The 20770-nt window shown below is 48.1% G+C and overlaps 2 protein-coding genes and 1 long non-coding RNA gene across 3 annotated transcripts; 1 reads left to right on the plus strand and 2 right to left on the minus strand.

Moving 5' to 3' along the window:
• Positions 1-348: 348 nt before the first annotated feature.
• recql5 (RecQ helicase-like 5) lies at positions 349-14502 on the plus strand. The gene is made up of 18 exons (XM_076023743.1): positions 349-509; positions 662-783; positions 1309-1830; positions 3015-3111; positions 3217-3322; positions 3394-3556; positions 3653-3732; positions 8781-8999; positions 9101-9200; positions 10216-10252; positions 10343-10401; positions 10975-11045; positions 11135-11402; positions 11521-12062; positions 12143-12212; positions 12802-13023; positions 13104-13176; positions 13273-14502. The coding sequence occupies exons 1-18, from the start codon at positions 413-415 to the stop codon at positions 13395-13397; spliced, it is 2973 nt and encodes a 990-aa protein (XP_075879858.1). The 5' UTR covers positions 349-412; the 3' UTR covers positions 13398-14502.
• On the minus strand, positions 3797-7668 carry LOC142886679 (uncharacterized). Its single transcript, XR_012926441.1, has 3 exons — positions 7073-7668; positions 5525-5748; positions 3797-5443 (listed from the first exon to the last, which is right to left on the minus strand). It is a non-coding gene; the product is annotated as an uncharacterized LOC142886679 (long non-coding RNA).
• Positions 14503-15222: 720 nt separating the features above from the next.
• On the minus strand, positions 15223-20088 carry LOC142886681 (butyrophilin subfamily 3 member A1). Its single transcript, XM_076023746.1, has 10 exons — positions 19929-20088; positions 18695-18779; positions 18163-18258; positions 17963-18064; positions 17722-17856; positions 17333-17470; positions 17192-17243; positions 17082-17108; positions 16328-16354; positions 15223-16242 (listed from the first exon to the last, which is right to left on the minus strand). Exons 2-10 carry the CDS (start codon positions 18752-18754, stop codon positions 15677-15679), a joined length of 1203 nt encoding a protein of 400 aa, XP_075879861.1. The 5' UTR covers positions 18755-18779; positions 19929-20088; the 3' UTR covers positions 15223-15676.
• Between the last annotated feature and the right edge of the window lie 682 nt (positions 20089-20770).

Consider the following 20770-nt stretch of genomic DNA (forward strand, 5'->3'; position numbering starts at 1 on the left):
GTGTGATTGGAGTTCAGTCAGCAAATAACTCGCATCAATGACAGGTAACTGAGTTAAACTGGGGGAGAATCACAGTTGCAGATCATTTTGTGACGTTCTTCAATATAGTTTTCCTCAAAAGGAAATACTTTGACTTTTGTGGCATTGCCATTCCGTTCTTGCTAGCTGTGTGATTTTTCTTTCCAATATTTTATCATTATACTACCCTAAATGTAACATTATCACCCCAAAATATGTTACGTTATATTCAAAGTGTCCGATTTATATTCACCTCAATGTGGCGCCACTATGCGGATACAACGGCGGAGAAAAAGTAAAAGTAAACTGATTTGTGTTCGTCCGTGACGTCATCCGCATGCGACGCCATCACAGCGAGAGCTCCTTATGAGGAATTAAGTGACACACTCGGACAATGACAGCAAGTTTAAAACGGGCTTTAAAAACACATTTCGGGTTCGAAAACTTCCGCTCCAAAGTCCAGGAAGATGTGGTCAAAGCCGTCGTCAAGGGTGAGTTGGCGAACTGGGTGTCTACGTGTCGTTTGAGCTCCTCTCCGCGACGTTTGACGTTAGCTGCTTCCTGCTTGCCAAAACTTGGCACCGCTATTTTGACAATGGCGGTGCCCCGGGAGATGCAGTGGTGACTTGTGGTTGTCCTGCAGGTGACAGGGATGTGTTCGTGTGCATGCCAACGGGAGCAGGGAAGTCTCTCTGCTACCAGCTGCCTGCGCTCCAGGCTCAGGGAATCACTCTGGTCATCTCGCCTCTCATCGCTCTCATTCAGGTCAGTCGACCACTAAAACGCTCTTCTTCTTCTTTTTTTTTTTTTTTTTTGTTATGCTTGTTTGTTTGTTTTTGTTCTGCTTTTCCAATGTATTGATTAATTTTCTGATATATGTCTTATAAAGTACCTTTAAAGTTTGATTTACAACCCAGCTGTTGGTCACCTGGACGGAGGGTGACATGATTGTTCAGATACCGTGTTTATTGCACTGTATTGAAAACTTATAAATAAAGTGTTAAGAACAAAATGGTGACTCATGAGTCAACCATTTAAAAAATAAATAAAAAAAAAAAAAAAAGCCAGATCTCTTCAGCGAATGCCAATTATTGGTGGTTTGACTGATGTATGGGGGAAAAAACATATCATAAATTTGTTGTGTGAAGTTCGTAAAGTCCTTCAGCCTGATCACAGTGTTTTCCCCGCCTGCTCTTTCAAGTTCTGTCTGAAATACCTGCAGATTGAAATCTTCCACTGCCGCATCTAAAGTCTAGTGTCTTTGCAACCCCTTTGCGTGTCTCCTCCCAGGACCAGGTGGACCGCCTGCGGAGCCTCAACATCGCCGCCTGCTCCATCAACTCCAAGCTGCCTGCGGCCGAGCGCCGCCTGATCCTGGCCGACCTGGGCAGCAGCAGCCCCAAGCTGAAGCTGCTCTACATCACCCCGGAGATGGTGGCGTCGCCGTCCTTCCAGCCCTGCCTGATGGACCTGTGCTCCCGCGGCCTGCTCTCCTACCTGGCCGTGGACGAGGCCCACTGCGTCTCCCAGTGGGGCCACGACTTCAGGCCCGACTACCTCAAGCTGGGCGGGCTGCGCCAACACATGCCGGGCGTCCCCTGCTTGGCGCTGACGGCGACGGCGCCCAAGAATGTGCAGGAGGACATCGCCAAGTCCCTGATGCTGCGCTCGCCGCTCTCCTTCGTCTCGGCCGTCTTCCGCAGTAACTTGCACTACGACGTGATCTTCAGGGAACTGCTGCCGAACCCGTATTTGCACCTTCAGGCCTTCATCAAGAAGGCGCTGGAACAGGACAGCGGCGCCACGGCGCAGGTTGGTGGTTGCACTGATTTATTTCCAGCGGTAGAATTGACGCTGCAGACAATGTTGCCTTTTGTTGTGCTATCATAATATTTGGAGAAAGAAAATTGTGGTGCTGAACTGTTTTATTTTGTAGAGTCTTGGTTAAAATGTCTTTTTTTGGAAGACACATCAGTATCTTCCAACAAAAACAAAAGAATATTCAGACATTTTACTGAACCTGTGCGTCTAGTTAAAACTAATGATAAATTAAATAGCAGTGATGCGCTGTAGCTCGCGCCACAGGACCAATACGACGGAAACAGTCGTGATTCTGAAACTGCAGCCGAGTGGCGCCCCTTGAACCCGCTCACTGGCCCATGACCGATGCTTTGCTTGTGTGAAAACCTTGATCATTTCACTGCCTAAAAAAACAAACAAATATCTGTGTGTATGCACCTGCCAGTTTAATGCAAAGGCTCACATATCCTCATATCATGTGAGTGATGAACTTGTGGTGCCAAATATTTCCGCTATTTCATTTTGCATCCATTGATATCTGCGTATTTTGAGCGCTTTCATTCTTCTTCTTTTTTTTTACATTCAGAATTATATAATGACCTGTTTAACAAACATACATGCAAAAAAAGTCTTCAAAAGTTTTGATTGATGCTTTCTTTGCGCGCTTGGGAGCAAAGTCAAAGCTTAGATATCAATAACTATTCCTAGTTACTTATTTATATATATATTTATCAAATGTTTCTCAAACAAAATACTATTCTTCATCCTTTACTGCAGTGGATCAGCTTTTTTGATTAAATGTCGCCCCCAAAAAACGATGTATAACCTGCTTACAACCTCCTGAAAAAGAAGAGCGTGCACTCACTTTTGTCGTGTACGGTAGTTAAAATGCACCTGCGGATATATAGTGCATTTTACGGTAACCAGAAGTGAGAGACGAGAAGCGCTGCTAGCCGCACATGTTCGGGGTTTTTGCTGCCTACAACTGATGATTTGTTGGTCCTTTTGTATGATTGGAACAAAAACCCTGAGCTTTGTGTTTTCGCCACTTTCTGAAATGCAGACCAAGAAAAATATGTTGGGTTTTTTTCTTGGGATGTGCCTGACAGACTAAAAAATAGACATTAAAGAGCATTATAGATTGTGTATTGTGCATAACACGGGACATCAACCCTCTGCGTGCTGTGTGTCGGCAGGGTTGTGGAATTGTGTACTGTCGGACCCGGGAAAGCTGCGAAACGGTGGCTTTCCAGCTGACCAAGCTCGGAACCCTGGCCAAGCCTTATCACGCAGGTCGGGCCTTGTTTCCTCCATGAAACACTGCAGGTTGGCAAAAATGGAGAAAAAAATAAAATAAAAAATCAACGCTGACGCTCAACCCCTGCTTCTGCGCTGCAGGCCTGAAGGATCGCACAGAGGTCCAGAACGAGTGGACGCAGGGCAAAGTCCCGGTCATCGTTGCCACCATCAGCTTCGGGATGGGAGTGGACAAGGCCGACGTCAGGTGAGGCTGCGACCCGGCCAAGTTGGACTTTGGGCCTCGTCGTGTCTGCAATGTGGAATCTGCTCCTGCAGATTTGTGGCGCACTGGAACCTGGCCAAGTCCCTGGCCAGCTACTACCAGGAGTCCGGGCGAGCCGGCAGGGATGGCCTGCCGGCCTCCTGCCGCACCTACTACTCCCCGAAAGACGTGGAGCAAATGAAGTTCCTCATCCACCAGGAGATCAACCGCAAGCAGGTCGGTGCTGCGACGCGAGAACTCAAATTCGACAAAAGCTGCAACGAAACAACATCAACAAGGTTTTGAGTGTTTTTTGCTGAATCTTGGCCGCAGGAGAAACGAGGCTCCAAGGACACGGACAAGGCAGCCATGACTGACTTTGAAGCCATGGCGTCGTTTTGTGCTCAAGAAGCGTGAGTGAAGCGTTTCGGTGGCAACACACACACACACACACACACACACAAACACACATACATCTGCAGCTCTCTTTTTATTTATTGTACATGAACAAGAATTCCAAAGATCGAGCGGTTACACAATGCACCCCGGTCTTTACGTACATTTAAAGACGCCGTTTTAAAGCTCCCATACCATGCTGGACTTATACTGTACCAGTGTTATATGTACCATTGTTAATATATGCGTCCCTGGTCTGTCACTGAATTCCACAGAAATGGAAAAAGTCCATCACTAAATACTCCCTTTGGCCTGCAGCTCTCTGTAAAGCATCAGCTAAAACATGTGGTTCTGGGAATCAGCCCTTTGTGATGTCACAAACGCGTTGAGCCCTCTTCCAGGTCAGTGGCATCAAACTCCAGCAAGGTGTTTGTTCCAGTGCCTCCTTTTAGTCGGGAACATCCGATAAGGCCTCTACTTTTTGCAGGACGCTGAGACTGGGTGTAAACAGAGGGCTAACTGTGCTGTTTTCAGTGGGTCTCCTCAGTTCTCGCCAAGCGGCCAATTAGGCGGCGCTGCTCTGCAGCGCAGGATGAAGAATCTGCCGACGTGTGTCACATGGGCGCTTTTAAACCGTTTTTTGCAAAATAAAAGCCATATTTCTAAAATTTCAACAAAGTACAATTGTCGATTTGCAGGCGTTTCCCATTGAATGGTGCGAAGCGTAATTAGCCGTAATTCTCGTCAAACATCGTCCCGCCAGATCCACAAGAATTACGTTTGCGGTTGTTTGTTTACCTTCGTTTGCCGTCAAGAATGGTTGCTATATTTTCTCTCTTTGATTACTTGTCAAAAATATTCCATCTTCTCCTCCGTCCAAACATAACGCGGCATTGCATTTTTACTTTAAGTGAACTGGTTACGTCCGGCGATAATAAAAAAAATGCAAAAAAAAAAGTTTCTGCATGACACTTTTGCGATATACCTCTCTATGGATACGTCTGAAAAACCACCTCATGGGAGCGTAAAATACTTTCTGCGATATTTGAGAGGTTTTTCGAAACTCAGGCGTTTCTATTACCAGTTTTTTTTATTGTGATTTTTAGGTCTTGCGCAATACGAGGGGTAATTCAAACGCAGCCAGCATCCGCATTGTTGAAAAGAAATTCTGTTTTTAAAAAGTCCATTTCTCTGTCCGAACAGCAGAGGGCACTCTTGCTCCCTTGTCGCAGGCAGGACTCTGAAGCGACAATGAAGCCTTTCAGGTTTTTGAGAAATGCTCTTTTCATTTGACCGAGTCAGTCCGCCGCTTCTCATTCCTTCGGGGTGACGCAGCTTCTTAAAGAGGGACAGTTTTCGAGTCATTTTTACGTCCTCTCGGCAAGTCGCTGCGCCCCCTCAGCCTAATTCTGCGCCGCCTCAGAGAATTTGCGTTCCCTTTTTAAAAAAAAAACAATTCTTTTTGACAGATGCTCCGAGGAATGCAGGTTCTCCTCGGAGCCGGTCGGGCCTCCTCGGTCTCGCTGTCAGGTGCTTTTGTTCTTCGTCGAAGGCCTGGAATCCTCTGGGGGGACACGCCCCGCGCACCTAATTGCTCGGAGGAACGTCTGGAATATCAGCCTCAGCGCGTCGCGGTCGGGGCTCAGAGGTCCGTGGCCTTCGTCCTCGCCCTGCGGCGGTGGCAGCAGCAGCTCACGCAGGGCACCACGGCCATCAGCAGCACCACCACTGGGAGGGACGAGGGGAGAGACGTTAGCGTTACTTAGCGCCACCACGTCAGCTGACAAAGCGCTCGAATGAAATACTCACAGATGAAGGTGAGGATGATGAAGAAAGCCCCCAGCTCCACCGGGTCGGCGTGGGGCAGCGCCTGCAGCTTCTGCCAGATCTTGCTGAGGATGCCCAGCGCCTCCTCCCTGGCGTCCATCCCACCCGGGCCAGGCAGCGCTGGGCTCAGATCGGGGGCCTCGAGGAGGAAACGGCCGAGCTCCACTTCAGCCTGAAGTTGTATCGCACGTCAGTTCCACTGTTGCCTGAAGATTAAAAACACCTCCAGATTAGCATCATCATCAAATATTTCTCTTGGAGTTTCTTTCTGACACGTGTCGGTCAAGTGCAAGTGACTCTGTTCACTGCATTTCCAGGTATGCCAGTTTGTTTGCGCTTGAAGCGTAACTCGGCAGGCTCACTTGAGTAAACCAGGCCAGCTTCCCCCGGATCTCCTGTCACAATAATCCGCTCGTGTCTGCTAATGTTTAAAGATCACGGGTGTGTTACCAGTGGGCGGTGTTTTTTAAAATGTGGCGCTGCCAGATGTCGCTTCACTGTTGACTTTTTGGACCGCGGGACTCTCGTGTTGTTTGCGCCTCTTCCACAGTAAGGGGAGCTAAGAATCGGCACGTTGTCATGTTGTGTGCGATGCACTGTACACATGAAAGGTGTCAAACTCTGGCCTGCGGGCCAAACTCGGCAGTGTAATTATACATTGTATGCGGCTGGCCCGCTGGTGTTACACAGCACAGGGCGTTCGTTGAAGGATGTCATTATGACTTACTGGGTGTATTGCTGTTCTTTTATTTTGAAATCTATTACCAGGAAAAAAGGTTACTGTTGAAATTTAAGTCAGAAGGTTGCAAATAAAACAGAAGCATACGCTTTGTATTTACGTTTGGTTTTATTTTGATTCGTTTATTTTCAATTTGAAATTCGCTTTTGCCTGTGTGCAACACGCAGTTACTTATTGCAGAGCATTCAACTTTGCTTGTTCCATATTCAGGTTGAAGCCAAACTTGTTTGCGTCCATACGTAAAGCTTCACTGTTCTATCTGGATGGGCCGGAGGTGGAAAAAGTAGCTTGAAATGAAATGAATTTTTCCCCCTCACGCCGTCTGCTATTATTCCATAAACCCCCCCGAGCCCCAGAATCATTCTATAGATGTCAAACAGCCCTCTCTGGTTTGCGTTGTTGTCGGCACTTTCCTGAAATGCTGCTGCTGCCGTTTTTTACGGCACAGAATCATTTCCCGTCAGGATACTGCGTTTTAAAAAAAACCTCCGCCTACACCGAAAAAATCGTCGCTGCAGTTTAAACAGTGTAGCATCGAATGTAACATGCGCCTGAAACCCTTTGCAAATGCCAAAAAAAAAAAAAAAAAAAGCCCAAGGCTTGTTTTTCCCTTAGAAACTATTTCTAGATTCTCAAACTGGAGCAGACGATCCTGATTGAAGTCGGTTTCAACATTTTCCCCCGTTTAATTTGGGTCATTAAAACTTTCACACACCCAACTGTTTAAAAAAAAAAAATGCCACAACCAAGCATCCCTTCACAAATGGCAGTAGTTCAACTCCCAAACTCACATGTGAACCCAGCAGTCCCTCCGGTAGAGTTCCTCGCCGCGTGCTCCTCGACAGGGGGCTATTTTCCGACGTCCTCCGGAGCTGCGCTTCCACACACACACGCACGCACGCACGCAGAAAGTTAGAGGCACCGACTCGCCAGAGCCTCTGTGTTGTTTCCAGGCGGGCCAGCCCAGCCCAGCCCAGACTGGCTCGCAGGGGAGAAAAACAAAAAACAAGTCGGGCAGAGGAGGGAGGAGGTGACAGCTCGTAAACTCCCCGTGTGACTGAACGTCGAGTGGTGCTGTCACCCAGAGGAGTCAGAGGTGGCTGCTGGAGAGGCTGAGGTCAGGACCTTGGGGGGGGGGGGGGGGGGGGTGGGACTCCTCAGGTGCTTCCTGCTTGGGGAAAAGTGAGGAGACTCAAAGACAAAAGGGGGGGGGGGGGATCCTTGTTTCTCCGACGTCTTCATCAGTTTTGTCGCTCTTTGCCGAAGAGTTGTCAGCGCAGCCCGACTGCAGAGCTCCCCTCCTCCTCCTCCTCCTCCTCTTCCTCCTCCCCCTCTGAGCGTTCCCTCAAACAGGCTCCTCCCCTCACACCTCCACACACTCGTGCCACTGTGTCAGCAGTGTTTGCACTTCCACAGTAACTTGCGGGTGACCTGTTGAAAGCGGCCCGGCCCAAACGGAGGTCGACCGCACGACAAACTGCGACAGCGTTCAAAAGCAAACCAACCCCCCCCCCCCCCCCACCCCCCCCAAAAAAAAAAAAAAAAAAAGATTGAAAATAAACATCCATTCGCTCTGCTCTTATACAACGGACCAGAAGTCGGCGTGACGGGAAATGAATGAGTGTATTTCGGTGCTGGCCCGGCCGGGCCGTTTATTGAGAGCTTGTTTTGACCCGATTTCATAACCGAAACATTGATCCACAGGCCCATGTGTGACGGTTACACAACAGCTGAAGGATCAATGGTGGCGCCGGATGTCCAAAACGTCATCCGTCGCCACTGCTCGGCTCATCCGGTCACTAAACCAGCACGCCGTCGCGTTTTTTAATGCAAACATCTTCGTAGCTCCCATGTTGTGCGAAATTAATCTGTGCGTCGTTCATTCAATTCTTATGTTCACGAGAATCTGCCTTTTTTTTTGCTTCTTTGGCTTGCACAAATGTTGAGAGAGTGCACGCTAAATCAGTAGCTTTGGAACATCTGCCCTTTGTGATGTCACAAAGGGTGAAAATACCTCTTAAATGGTAAATGGACTGCACTTGTATAGCGCTTTCCAGCACCATCACCGTTCCCCAAAGTACTTCACAGTGGCCTCTCGTTCACCCATTCACTCACACACTCACACACCAATGGGTGGCTGCTGCCATGCAAGGCGCTGCCAGGCCCATGAGGAGCAGTTGAGGGTTCAGTGTCTTGGGCCAGACACGCTTCAGACATGTGGACCGTTGGAGCTGGGATTTGAACCGTCAACCCTCCGATCACCAACTCACCACCACGCTGCTACCAAACTGAGCCACAGCTCTTCCATTTTAAATGTGAGCGCTGCCAAAATCAGCCTAGCAAAGCAGAGCACGTCGCTGGAGGCTGTAAACACGTGGCTAAATTAGTTTTTTGTTGTTTTTTTCTCGCCGTCTAAGGCTGCTCTGCAGAAGCCTTCAACATCTAAAAATCAATGTTGGACCTTCGAATCGGAATCAGGACTTTGTCTTTTGCCCACAGGTGCCGCCACGCCACCATCTCCAAGTTCTTCGGCGACAAACCCCCGAACTGCGCCGGGGCCTGCGACTTCTGCCAGAACCCCAAGCTGGTGCGGGCTCAGCTGGAGAGGGCGGCGGCACTCAGCACCAAGACCCAGGCCGAGCAGAAGGGACCGCGAGGGCCTTTCGGCTACCTGCCCGGCCTCTACGAAGGCGGGAAGAAGGGCTACGGCTTCGAAAGGCAGGGGGGGGGGGGGCGACCTTCGCGCTTTATGGAGTTGTCGCAACGAGGCGGCGGCGGCGGATCTGATTTTTAACGCTGGCGTGCGTCCCACCTTGCAGGCACGACGAGTACGAGGGGAGCAGCAACAGCGACGACGAGGGCAGCAAGAGGAAGAAGGATTTCTCCGATATGTTCAAGAAGCAGATGGGCATGCGGAAGGTGAATCGCCGCCGTCGGAAAAGATTGTGTTGGGTTATTTTTGGAGGTTTTTCTACGGGGGTGGGGGGCTCGGGGGGTCGCCGGCAAAGCAACACAACGCAGTTTTTGTTGCACATCTGTGTGCCAGCTGTTGGCAGAGGGAAGGTATGAAGTTGTGAGGCCCTCCGAGGTCGGGCCGCGCTAAATGGATCCCATGTGTTCTGTGGCAGAGGGCACAGCGCGGAGGTAGACGGGTTCCTCGTGCGGGAGAGCGGCTTGTTTACGGCGCCGCTGCAGCTCAGGAATGTAATAAGCTGGCGGGAAAAACAAGAGGCAAAAAGACAAAAGGAGTCGGAATCTTGCAGCAGCCGGGAATCGGGAGAGGGGCGTTGAGCCCTGAACCTTTCAAGAGCCTGCCCGTAAACTCCGTAGCAATCAGAAAAGTCCATCTTTTACTTTAAAAAGCCTGCGACAAACTACCCCATGCTGAAAACTGAACTTTGTGATGTCACAAAGGGCGATGATATATACGTCTTCCAGCATGTTGTTCTGTCTCCCTCTGAAACATGTGAAACATAGAATAGGAGTTATTTTTTAGCAGGAAGATAAGATCAGGACAATCCCGTTTTTAGCTGCTGGCTGTAAACAAAGGGCTAAATATGCAGGTTTTTAGGAGGCCTGTGGAGCGTTTTGGACTTTTGATTGTGTTCGAAAGTTTGATAATGGGGGGAAAAAAAGTGTTTGACATGAACATCTGTTATCTTAAACCTGCAAACTATAACAGAGTGCCCTTAAAAACACACTGTTTTTTTAAACGACGATGAGGATGGAGATGATTATTGTTACTCAAACTCACTGATATTATTTGAAAAAAAGATTTCTGCGTTTTTAAGCGGTTTTGTTTTTGTCTCCAAAGTGTCCGACCCTGACGGCCACAGCAGCGTCGTTAAATCTCGTTTGAAAGTCTTTACTTGATCGCGCCAATGCGGAATTGCGGCCGCAGCAGGAAGTGACTTTTTCTCCCGCGTCTCTGCAGGGACTCGACGGGCCGAGGGAGGACTTCGTTCCGCCAGGTAAATTCAAAGAGATCCAACGGAGGTGACTGGGATTTGGAAAACTGGTCAGATCTCGTTGACGTGTCGGCTCTGTGTTCCACTGCGCAGACGCCGACTGCCCTCTGATGGACGCCAGCAGCCAGAGGATCCCCAGGCTCACCGTCAAGGTGCCGCACTGCGCACACACACACACACACACACACACTTCCAGGAAGTGATTCTGGCCGTCAACATTCACCTGGCTGTTGATGTTTGGGGGAAAAAAAAAACAAAAAAAAAACAAGTTCCGGAAAAACCACCTCATGAGAGCGTAAAAAGCTTTTAGTGATGTTTTAGAGATTTTTTCGAAGTTTCTGTGTTTCCATGACCAGTTTTTAATTGCAATATTTAGGTCTTGCACAATTCCAGGGGTCATGGAAAGCACAGCTAGGATCATGGGGGTCTGCTGCAGCCTCACCAGGCTGTCATAGGGGTGACACCCCGGACAAATCACCAGTTCATCGCAGGGCCACATTGAAAGACAAGCAAAGGCAGACAACCGCTCACACTCACATACACACCTATGGGCATTTTAGTTCCCAGTTCATCTCACACCGGAAAAACCCGGGGAGAACCCACGGGATCAAAACACTCTATTAGATTATTTGTATTAAAATAATATTTTATACTTAATTTACCCAAAAAACTACTGATAACTACTAATTTCTTCACATTGATAACGGCAGGTTCTCTTGTTTCAGGCGCGAGAGCACTGCCTCAGCCTCCTGCAGGAGGCCTTGCACGGCCACCAGAGGGCGGACCACTCGCTCCCGTAAGTACACGTGCGAAAAAAAAAAACGTGCAGGCTGCGTTTCATCCCCTGCGCCTCACCTCCGCGTCCCCGGCGTGTGCCGCCCGCAGCAGCGACCTCCTGTCCGCCGCCGCCAGGGCGGAGCACGGCATCTTCAAGGACAACAAGTCGTCCAACCTGTACAAGGCCGCCATCCTCAAGAAGGTGGCGGAGCTGAAGAGGGCGGAGCCAGCAGGGGGCAACGCCCAGGCGCCCGACGCCGTCGGCTGCGAATCCAAACGGGAAGCGCCCTCTTCCTCCTCCTCCTCCTCTTCCTCGTCTTCGACCCCCTACCCCGAGGAGCTGCAGGGCTTCACGTCGGCGTCCGAGATCTACTCGGTAATAAGACGCCTGCTCTTGTGTCTCCTGGCCTCCTTGATTTTTTCCTCTTTGATTTTTTTCCGTTAAAGTTTTTAAGTCATTACATTTTTATCGCTCTGCTTTGTTTTCCCCCCAGATGAAGCGAAAGCGAGTGGGCGCCGGCCAGCGGGGTTCCTCCAACCCCTACACGGTCGCCAAGGAACTGCTGCAGCACTCGGAGTCGGCCGCGCCCCCCGACGAAGGCGCTGCCGGGGACAAGGAGGCGTCCTCGGCCGTCACCTCCTCCATCGTGGCGGCCGCCTCCCTGGGCAGCCCCACCAAGACGGGGAAGGCGACGAGCAGGAAGCAGCAGAAGCTGGCCGAGGCGGCGAAGACCTCCCGCAACATCTCCCACTACTTCGCCAAGAAAGAGACGCCGGCGAGAAGCCAAACTCCGCCCCCCGAGCCGCAGCCCGAGCTCGACGACGGCCTGTGGACGCTCTCGCCCGTCGCCTCGGAGGCCGGAGGCAGCAGCCCCGCGGCGTCAGAGGCGGCGGCTGTGAGGACGGACATCATAACGGTGCCTGATGATGACGAGGAGGAGAAGGAGAAGGAAGAGAAGGAAGATGTTGAAGCTCACAAATCACAGACACTGGAGGAGGAGGAAGCTCAAGACAAATGCACAGAGTCCGTCTCAGAGTGAGAGGAATAATGATTCGCAGTATGGAAACGTTGCTGTCGAGTCTTCCGTCTCTGATGTTGTTTTTCCTCTCACACAGGCAGAGCAAAGCAAAAGAAGAAGGAGAAGAAGAAGGAGAAGAAGAAGCGAAAACCTCTCGAATATCAGGGGTAAACTTCTCCGAACTTGTGTGCTTCAATTTGTTGCTGTCAAATACAGTAAATGTATATTACAAAGTGAAATAGCCCCAGAAGAAGAGGCCAGTCAGTGTCGTTTCATTTTGTTTCATTGCCATCCAGCCAGCCGGTCAACGCAGCTTGAATTTGAAGTGCCGTCTGCATTTATTGAACAATAATCAAACTTAGACCACTTCAAAAAAAAAAAAAAAAAAAAATATTCCAGTCCAACAGCGCCTGCAATTTATTTTTTGTCTTTTCTTCTTCATTATTTTGAGGCACAAGAAAGCCAAATGTGTTGCATTTGTCAGGTGTAAAACCAGATGTCTTGCAGTTGAAATGTCAGGTTTTTGCTAAAGCCAGACCAGGAGCATTGCAAAAAAAAAAAAAAAAAAAAAAAAAAAAAAAAAATGTCTCGCGCTTTTCATTGTTTGTAGTTCAGAGCGCACTGATTGGCTGTGCCTCATTTGGCCTGGCTGAAAACAGTTCAGCGCCGAACCTTTCAAGACTTAAACTCTCGGCGGTCCGGCTAACCAGAGATCTTTCTTTGCACTCTTACGAGTTTCTTCGCTTGTCTTTCCAGTCGCCGGGTGACGGCAAGCTGAACGGCGAGTCTCCTCCGCCGGCAAAGCGCAGCCGGCTTGCCGACAGCAGCAAGAGAAGAGTGACCTTTAACCCCACCGTGCAGGAGAAGACCCTGCACCCGGTTCACGAGCCGCCCAAGAGCGTGAAGCTCAAGGAGGCGGCTGACATCGTGGTCCGATACCTGGACCCCTTCTACACTCAGGGAAAGTTTGCCACCAAGGTGAGAGGTATTCAACGCGTCGAGTTGCAGGGGTTGGGGAGCGGAAACTCACACATTCCCTCATGCCCGTTCCTCCTCAGGAGCTGTTCAAGTCCTTCGCCCGCTACCTGACGCACCTTCTGGCGGAGGGGAGGAGTCGGGGTACAGCCCAGGGTGGGTGGAAAAAACATAAAAACCAAACAAAAGTTTAAAAAAAAAAAAAGATAAAAATGAGGCGTTGCTCTCCTTCTCTTCTCCCGCGGTCTGCAGTCAAAGCCGAGGCCAAGGCCCTCATCAAGACGTTCTTCAGCAGGGTGCAGCACTGTCGCAGCGAGGCCGACTGGAAGAGCCTCAAAGCGCCGAGCCACCGGAAAACGCCGGAGGACAAGAAGTGACGGCAAGCGGGAAGAAGAGCCACCGCGGAGTCAAAGCCTTCCTCTAAACTCCTCCTCTGTGTCAGTGCCTGATCCGACTCTTCAGTCCGTCCTCAGGCTGCCCTCACCGCAGATGCCTGATGAGCGGGTGCAGGGTTGATTTGCTGCTAGAGTTTCCTTTTGTTCATTGTTTCTGTTTGCCCGAGTCCAGTTGCTGCTACAGAAGAAGAGGCAGAAAAAATGTGGACGCGCAAAGCCAGACAGTGTAAATGTCAAAACGGTAGCAAGTGTCTTTTAGGTTGGGGTCTCACCCTGGAAGCTGTGTCCAGAGACATCTAAGCCATTTGACTTTGACCCATTTTCTATGCTTAATCTATGAATATTTTTTTGTTGGTTTAGCCGCTCTGCTCAGCTTCAGGAGTAGTAGTTTCCATGGCAGTGCCCACTACCAAAATAAAGGCATTTACACTAAAAGCAGAAATTAAAAAATAAAAATTGGTGGGCCAAGCGCTAGCAGGCTAACATTGCCACAGTGACAGTGCGAATATGCCCAGGCTGATGATGTTTGTTTGTTTGTTTGTTTGTTTGTTTGTTTGTTTGTTTTAGGCAGGCATCTTGAGACCATGTTCTATTTTGCAGGTGTTGAAACAAACTACTGGACATGATTATACTGGGAGCCAACTGCATGCTGGAACCACCAAAGTTTTTAGGTTGATGGTTGCTATGGGGCGATGGAAGGTGCCATATTTCATGACCAAAGCACCAGTGGACCACTAGATATTGTGACACACTGTAAAAGTAGATGACTGCTAAGATTAGAATATATATTTTTTTTTTATTCAATTATGAATAAATAAGAAGATCTTAGCCTCATGACAACTAGATCAGCTTAGTTCATCATACTCGGCGGTTGCTTGGCGAAGCAGGGTGCAAAGTCATTAAACACATGCTGTGCAATGAAAACTGTTTGTGTCCATGCTGCCTGTCTTCTAGGCCTGTTCTTTCTTCTTCTATTTTGGGGGGGGGGCAACCGTGTGTGCCCTCACAACTAGTCGGCCCCAAACAGCCTCTGGAGAGCTGAGGGACGTGTTCACAATAAAGCAAGTGATGAAGAAAAACAAAACAATTTGTCTTGATGGAGAAATTCTGGCAATGTTCAAATTGGAGAAAGGTTGATGCTGCTGAAGCTGCCAAAAGTAAACCATCAATCCTGCTCTATACAGGATGCTCTTTATCATGGAAAGAACAACATTTCAGACTGGTGTGTAAAAGCAAGCAGGCATGAAGATGCTTTTATAATTTACTGAAAGAGTTCGCGGCATGAACTCAATTAAACAACAGGTGAACTAATACACCCAACAGTCCAGGAGCTGAAATGTCTTTATTTCAAGCTGTAGTGCATAAAATTGTGTCATCTAGTGGTCAGATTTGAGGTTGCAGCGCCCATTCCTCCCCCCATTGACCAGGAGTCTTTGTTCACTTTACTGGGTGCTAAAATGCATACTGCAGTCATTTCTGTCTAGTTCCCTCTTGCTGGAATATCCCATACAAACACTTGTGTGTAGGAAAATCAAACTACTTTTATTTTACAGTCATTATCCAGACATGTTTCTGGGTAGTGTATGAAGTGTTTGCAAATTAATCATGACAAATCTTACACACTGCACTTTTAATTCTCTAAAAACGTATCGTCCTAAATTCACGACCTTAGCCTTGAATTCTGGGATCTTTCCCACAATGCCCTGCTCTGCAAAATTAACAACTTTTTAGGAGTTTTCAACATATTTTATATCTTGGTGTAGCATAATACGTTGGCGCCATAACACAATATATGCAAGACCAAACATTTAGGTGTGTATTTTCTTTATTATTCACCTGGACCCTCTCTTACAGCAGGATTAATATTGAACAGTACATTTCATTAAAAGCATAGTGTTACAGAGTGTAGTTTCTGGGAACATGTAAGACACAAGTGAAGTGCTATAGAGCCTCTACAGAGGAAGCAGTTGCAACGATCACATGAAAGCAGCAGCATAGAGAATGATTACACTGTCAAACAATTTTATAGCATAAAGATACGTGTTTTACAGCAGGATCTCTGGTTCATTAAAGTGACTATTGCCAAACTATTTCATAGCATCGAGTGTTTCACATCAGGATCTCTGGTTCATTAAAGTGACTATTGTCAAAGTATTTCATAGCATCTGGTTCATTAAAGTGACTATCACGTGACCTCATTTGGTTGATTCTAACTCAGACACCTGCTTGGATTTTCAAAGGAGCAGGTGCCAGCTGGAGACTCAGCCCCAGAAGCAGTTAGGGGGCAGGGGGCAGACACCGTGGGCCTTAGCGTCGGGGGCTTTGATCACCAGATCGCTGACTATCTCCGTGGTGCCGAACAGGGGGAACAGCATCTCCGCGAAGCTCTCGTTGTAGGTGTAAATGTGGCAGCGCTTGTCCACGTCGTAGAAGGACAGCTGGCCGTGGTCGTAGTCGAGGTAGACGCCCACCCGGCGCGGGATGAGGCCGGGCGGCAGGGCGGTGAAGGGCACGGTCAGCGCCTTCAGCTCAGTGCCCCTCTCCAGCCGCAGGGTCAGGAAGCCCGTGTCCGTGTTCAGCGACTTGAAGCCTTTCCGGAGGGCCGGCTCTTTGGCGACGCCCAGGCGCCAGTCCCGCTCGCCCACCTCCGCCTCCCAGTAGTGGCGGCCGGAGGCTAAGCCCTCCACCCCGACGGCGCACCACCAGCCGTCGAAGCGCTGGTGGTAGTTGGGAACTTCTTTCCTCTCCAAGCCGCAGCGCATCCGCTTCTCGTCGGCAGAGATGAGCAGGTCAGGGTTGGCTGTGTCCAGGTCCAGAGTCACTTCCACTGGCAAAAAGCAGTAAGAAGTCTAAATCAGATGAGTTCAAATAGGATGGTGGGACATTACTTATTTATGAAGCCAATACTTTACCCGCAGCATCTGAGATCCATTTCCACACTGCAAAAACAAAAAACAAAAAAAGACTGAAAACTACTGCTCCTATTTTGCACATATGCACCTATGCATTGTTTTCAAAAGCTCTACAATTTCCCTATTTCAAAAATTGATCAAATTACATGAATTTTTATGTCACGTGTGTTGTCCTGTAATTCATGAGAATTCATTCAATAGATGCCTTTAGAAAAATGTTGCATGAAAAATGACTTCCCTCATTTGTGTTTTGCACCCATTTTACAAATAGAATGGGAGGGCTGATAGTTTAAGATACAGTGAAGAATTAGTCAACATTAAAGCAGTGACTTTCAATTCAAAATCCGACCGTCAACCATTAAAAGGCGTGTCACTCCACTGTGCCAGACTGTAAGTGGCTTTGCCCAAGAGTGGTTGAAATGTGAGCCTGAGGTGCTGGCGGACATCGTTGAAGAGAAACCATAAAATAGAGAGGCAGCCGAGGCAAGTGGAGAATGAGACATGTGGTGGTGCTAACCACAGGTGTCAAAGCTGTGGCTGCTGCCGTCATCATGCACCAACAGGAGACCCCTTCTTGGGTTCCACGAAGTGAACGAGAGAACAGGCAGCTCAGCCTTCTATGTTTGGCTATTACAATAATTAAAAGTTGTTTTGCTGCAGCTGTTAAAACAGGCAGATAATTCTTCTCATTATTATTCTAGGAGATCACAGATTGCAGGCTAAAGCGTCAAAGGCAGAAGACTGTTCCACTTACCGAGTTGGGGAATGTATGATATGGCACCTGCAGGGGAGATAACACAATCATAAGGAAGTCCCTAGAGAGAAAAAACAACCCAACTTGTCCCCGTTATCGGATGTACGGACCCGTCTTTTGCGTCCGCTGCTTCCACAGGAGCCACTGCTGCGGCAGAGTGTCCTGCAAACAGCAAAGGGCTTTTTGTGTGACAAAGTGAATGAAGTGACACAGGACGGTAACAAAGCTGAGCCGCACGCGTCCCTTCACACCTTATCTGGGCGCTGTACCATCAGAGTCCACATGACCAGCTCCACAGCGGTCAGGAGATTAGGTGCGCGGCCCCAGCGCCAGGCCGACTGCAGGTCTTCCAGAACCTTCACCACAGGTTCTCCAGGCCACACGCTTTGCTGTACGTTACGTTACGTTACACATGACATTGTTTTTGAGGAAACAGGAAATTAAAATTTGAAAAAAAATGTTGGTAAGGTTATTAAGAAACTGTATGTGTATATATATATATATATATATATATATGTGTATATACATACATATATACAGTATATACACTCACACACACACACACACACACATATACATATATAGATGTATGTATGTATATATATTTATATACGTATTTATAAACATATATACATCCTACCTCAGGCTGAGCTCTCAGGTCCTTGACCCAGTTTAGGATGACAGTTTTGGCCTGGAGCAGGCCTTGTTCTTTGGACACCTCGTCACGTTTGCCTTCATCAGGCTCGGGCCAGCCATCTGTCTGCATGGGCCTCTTCTGCACAAACAGACCAGAGCATCACTGACAGAAATCCCCATGTGCAAATAAATATTATATACAGTTTTTTTGTTTTTTGTTTTCTATGCTGTCCCCTCAGAAGAACCTTGCTCTCCAGCATGGAGGTCCACTGCAAGATGAAGGCCTGGCAAAGAGGAGTGGGCCAGACGTCATCCTGCTTCCAGATGTGCTCCAAGACTTCAGACCTCTGCAGCAGCGACACAACAGAAAATCCCAGGTTGGTGACAATCCAGGCAGTTTCCCCCTGACAATTAAGATGGTGCGTAACCCATAGTGACGCTGCACCTGGCACACTCGGCCGAGGTCTTGAGCCAGCTCTGCAACAAACAGCTGATCCTCATCCAGAGGCTCCTTCTCCTCCTTCTTGTATTTGTGTGGCTCCTGTGGAGAAATGTCAAGATGTCAACGAGACTTGCCGCGGGGGGGACATGTTTTCAAAGAAAGCATTTCTCACTGTGGAAGCCTTTCAGGGGACATTGCTGCTGCTGCTGCTGCTGCTGCTGCTACTGCTGCTGCTGCTGCTGCTGCTACTGCTACAACTGCAATTGCAGCAGAGCCATAAAGGAGGGCAGCCAGTCTGATCAAAATTCACATCATAGCTCTGGCAGCAGAGAAGAAAAATATTCCCCCTCCCGGCAGACACTGGCTTTGTCAGTCTAAATTCAACCAAGGGCTCAAAAAAAAAAAAAAAAACAAGAGTCACATGACACGGCTCATGATCCTATGGCAACTATGATGCATGACTCAGCCCTCCTTAAAAAAAAAAGGAAAAAGGCTGATCTCAGTTGAGGAGCAGCGCTGCTTTAGATCCAGGTACCTTGATCTTTGCAGTCAGAGCTTTGGCCGGCTCCACCAGGAAGTGAAAACACTGCATCATCTTGACTGTTGAAGTATTAGGAGTCCTGCAGAGAATACCAAAACCGCACTGTAGTAACCGCATATATTGCATAATGTCCATCCACAACCATAAAGCAGACACAATAAAGCAGACGCAACAAGATTGTGTTGAACACACGGACAGATGCAGGCTAACATTAGTTCTATGGGTTCCGTGGTTACATGAAAAATATTATTTCACCAGTAAACAAGAAGTTATTGTTTTGCAAGGTCAAACACTTAAAATTCAGTGATTGAATAATTGACTGTGGGGTTTGGGCCAGGTCCAAAAGCTCGTTGCCCTCCAGTCACCCAGAGCAGAACCGCACGCTGCCAATGTTTCACTCCAAAACACCACTATGTCGTCTGTAAACTAATAAAGATGTGGCAGCAGGTTCGCATTAGCTGCCATTCTTAGGCCGGCAGACAGTGGTCACCGCATCACTGTAAATGACCAGCGGCAGAATCAAAAGAAGTCCTCTGAAATGAGCTGCACTTCCAAACCCATAATCTACTGAATTCCTCCACCGCCTGTCCTGACTTGACCTCTTTGCTTCTATTCCTTAATGTATCAATGTGTGTGTCCTCCTGATTTGTCAGTAGCGGAAACAACAGGATGCCAGCCTGTCACACACTACCAGTCTGAGGACAAGTTTAAACAGGTTTTCATGCCCGCATCACGGTGATTAATAATACATTTTCACACAAAGGCAGGTGCAGACCTACATGGGCCTGTAATTCGAGTCTTCAATTTGCATAAAGGACAGTAAAGAAATCTCCACACATGACGGTAAAATACAGAAGTGATGCATTTTTTATTTCATTTTTGCTGACGCGAGAGCTGCAGCAGCAACGTTACAAAATAAATAAATAAATAAAGAAAATGTTGATGTCGAGGCTTAACATGAGTAAGCAAAGTCAGGGGCAGCCTAGTTACAGGCCAGCTGACGCCTGCGCACAAGGTAAACACGGCTGGGCTGCAGCTTTGCAGCAAACCTGGTTGCCAGGTGCAGTGGGATTCATCTGTGCACGAACTGTCTCGCAGCACGTTTAGAAAAAGAAGAAAAATAGGGGCAAAATAAATCACACAATTTACTGTTTATACGCTCAATGTCAAAAGTTCGACCCCCAGCTGCGTCAAACGCACAACAAGTCGGTTGGAGGGGACAACTCACCTTTCCCCTCAGGTAAACACTTGTTCTTCTCTTGCGCCACACACAGGGAGAGTCGCCGCCTCGGTGCTCGTCCTGGCCGCGTCCGCTGCAGTGCCTCAACCTTGTTTACATACCAGACTGACACAGTCGGGCAGCCTCGGCTTTTTCCGTCGGTGACGCACGTGGAGGAGCTGAGAGCGCAACCCGATTAGACCTCGTCGTCACGACGTCGCTCGTGACGCAGCAAACTCGGCTCGCCGATTTTCTCTGCTATTTTTTTTTTTTTTTGAAAGTTATAATTTAGGTAAACATTTAAAGATGTATGTCTCATTTTATTTGGTTTATTATTATTATTTTTGTGTGTAAACAGACATTTACTGCACTGCACACATTGGCGTGGTCACTTTACATCCGGAGACAGCAAAATGTCGCCCCCTTGTGGCAAAGTTACTAAACTTTCAAACAGCCAAAATGGTCTTTTCGTATGAGAGAGAAAAGAAAAAAACTCACCTCATACTAGCATTTATGCTAGTTTGTTTATAATGACGGTTGGTATGTGGGAAAATTACAGTAGCAGCTGCTCTTGTTTAATTTTAACGACAACTCCAGGTCTCACTTACTTACCAACAAACACTTTTGTCTGAATTTCTTTTTATGCATTGGACATTTACCACATTAATCGTTGAAAACTCACGACACCGTCTAGAATTGTGTTTGTTTTTTTGCCCATTCAGGACTAAATACAACGTTTAAAACGATCTGTCTTTGGTTTTCAAGGCAATGCACACGCAATGAAGCAAAAAACAACAACAAAATGATCACCTCCATCATGAGTGCTTTTAAAAAATTGTAATAACTTTTAA

The sequence above is a fragment of the Nelusetta ayraudi genome, unplaced genomic scaffold (assembly GCF_046127955.1).
Source record: "Nelusetta ayraudi isolate G7.1 ecotype Tasmania unplaced genomic scaffold, CSIRO-AGI_Nayr_v1 ptg000016l, whole genome shotgun sequence".
Classification (NCBI taxonomy): Eukaryota; Metazoa; Chordata; class Actinopteri; order Tetraodontiformes; family Monacanthidae; genus Nelusetta; species Nelusetta ayraudi.

Bases quoted from the DNA above. Each gene is read 5' to 3' on its own strand.
- LOC142886681 (XM_076023746.1), bottom strand. From the start codon at position 18,754: ATGATGCAGTGTTTTCACTTCCTGGTGGAGCCGGCCAAAGCTCTGACT. The intron at 17,857-17,962 runs GTTCTTCTGAGG...CTGTTTGTGCAG, and splicing joins CCTCCATGCTGGAGAGCAAG to AAGAGGCCCATGCAGACAGA. The intron at 17,109-17,191 runs GTCCGTACATCC...TCTCCCCTGCAG, and splicing joins GCAGCGGACGCAAAAGACGG to GTGCCATATCATACATTCCC.
- recql5 (XM_076023743.1), top strand. From the start codon at position 413: ATGACAGCAAGTTTAAAACGGGCTTTAAAAACACATTTCGGGTTCGAA. The intron at 9,201-10,215 runs GTGAATCGCCGC...GCGTCTCTGCAG, and splicing joins AGCAGATGGGCATGCGGAAG to GGACTCGACGGGCCGAGGGA. The intron at 10,402-10,974 runs GTGCCGCACTGC...CTCTTGTTTCAG, and splicing joins TCCCCAGGCTCACCGTCAAG to GCGCGAGAGCACTGCCTCAG.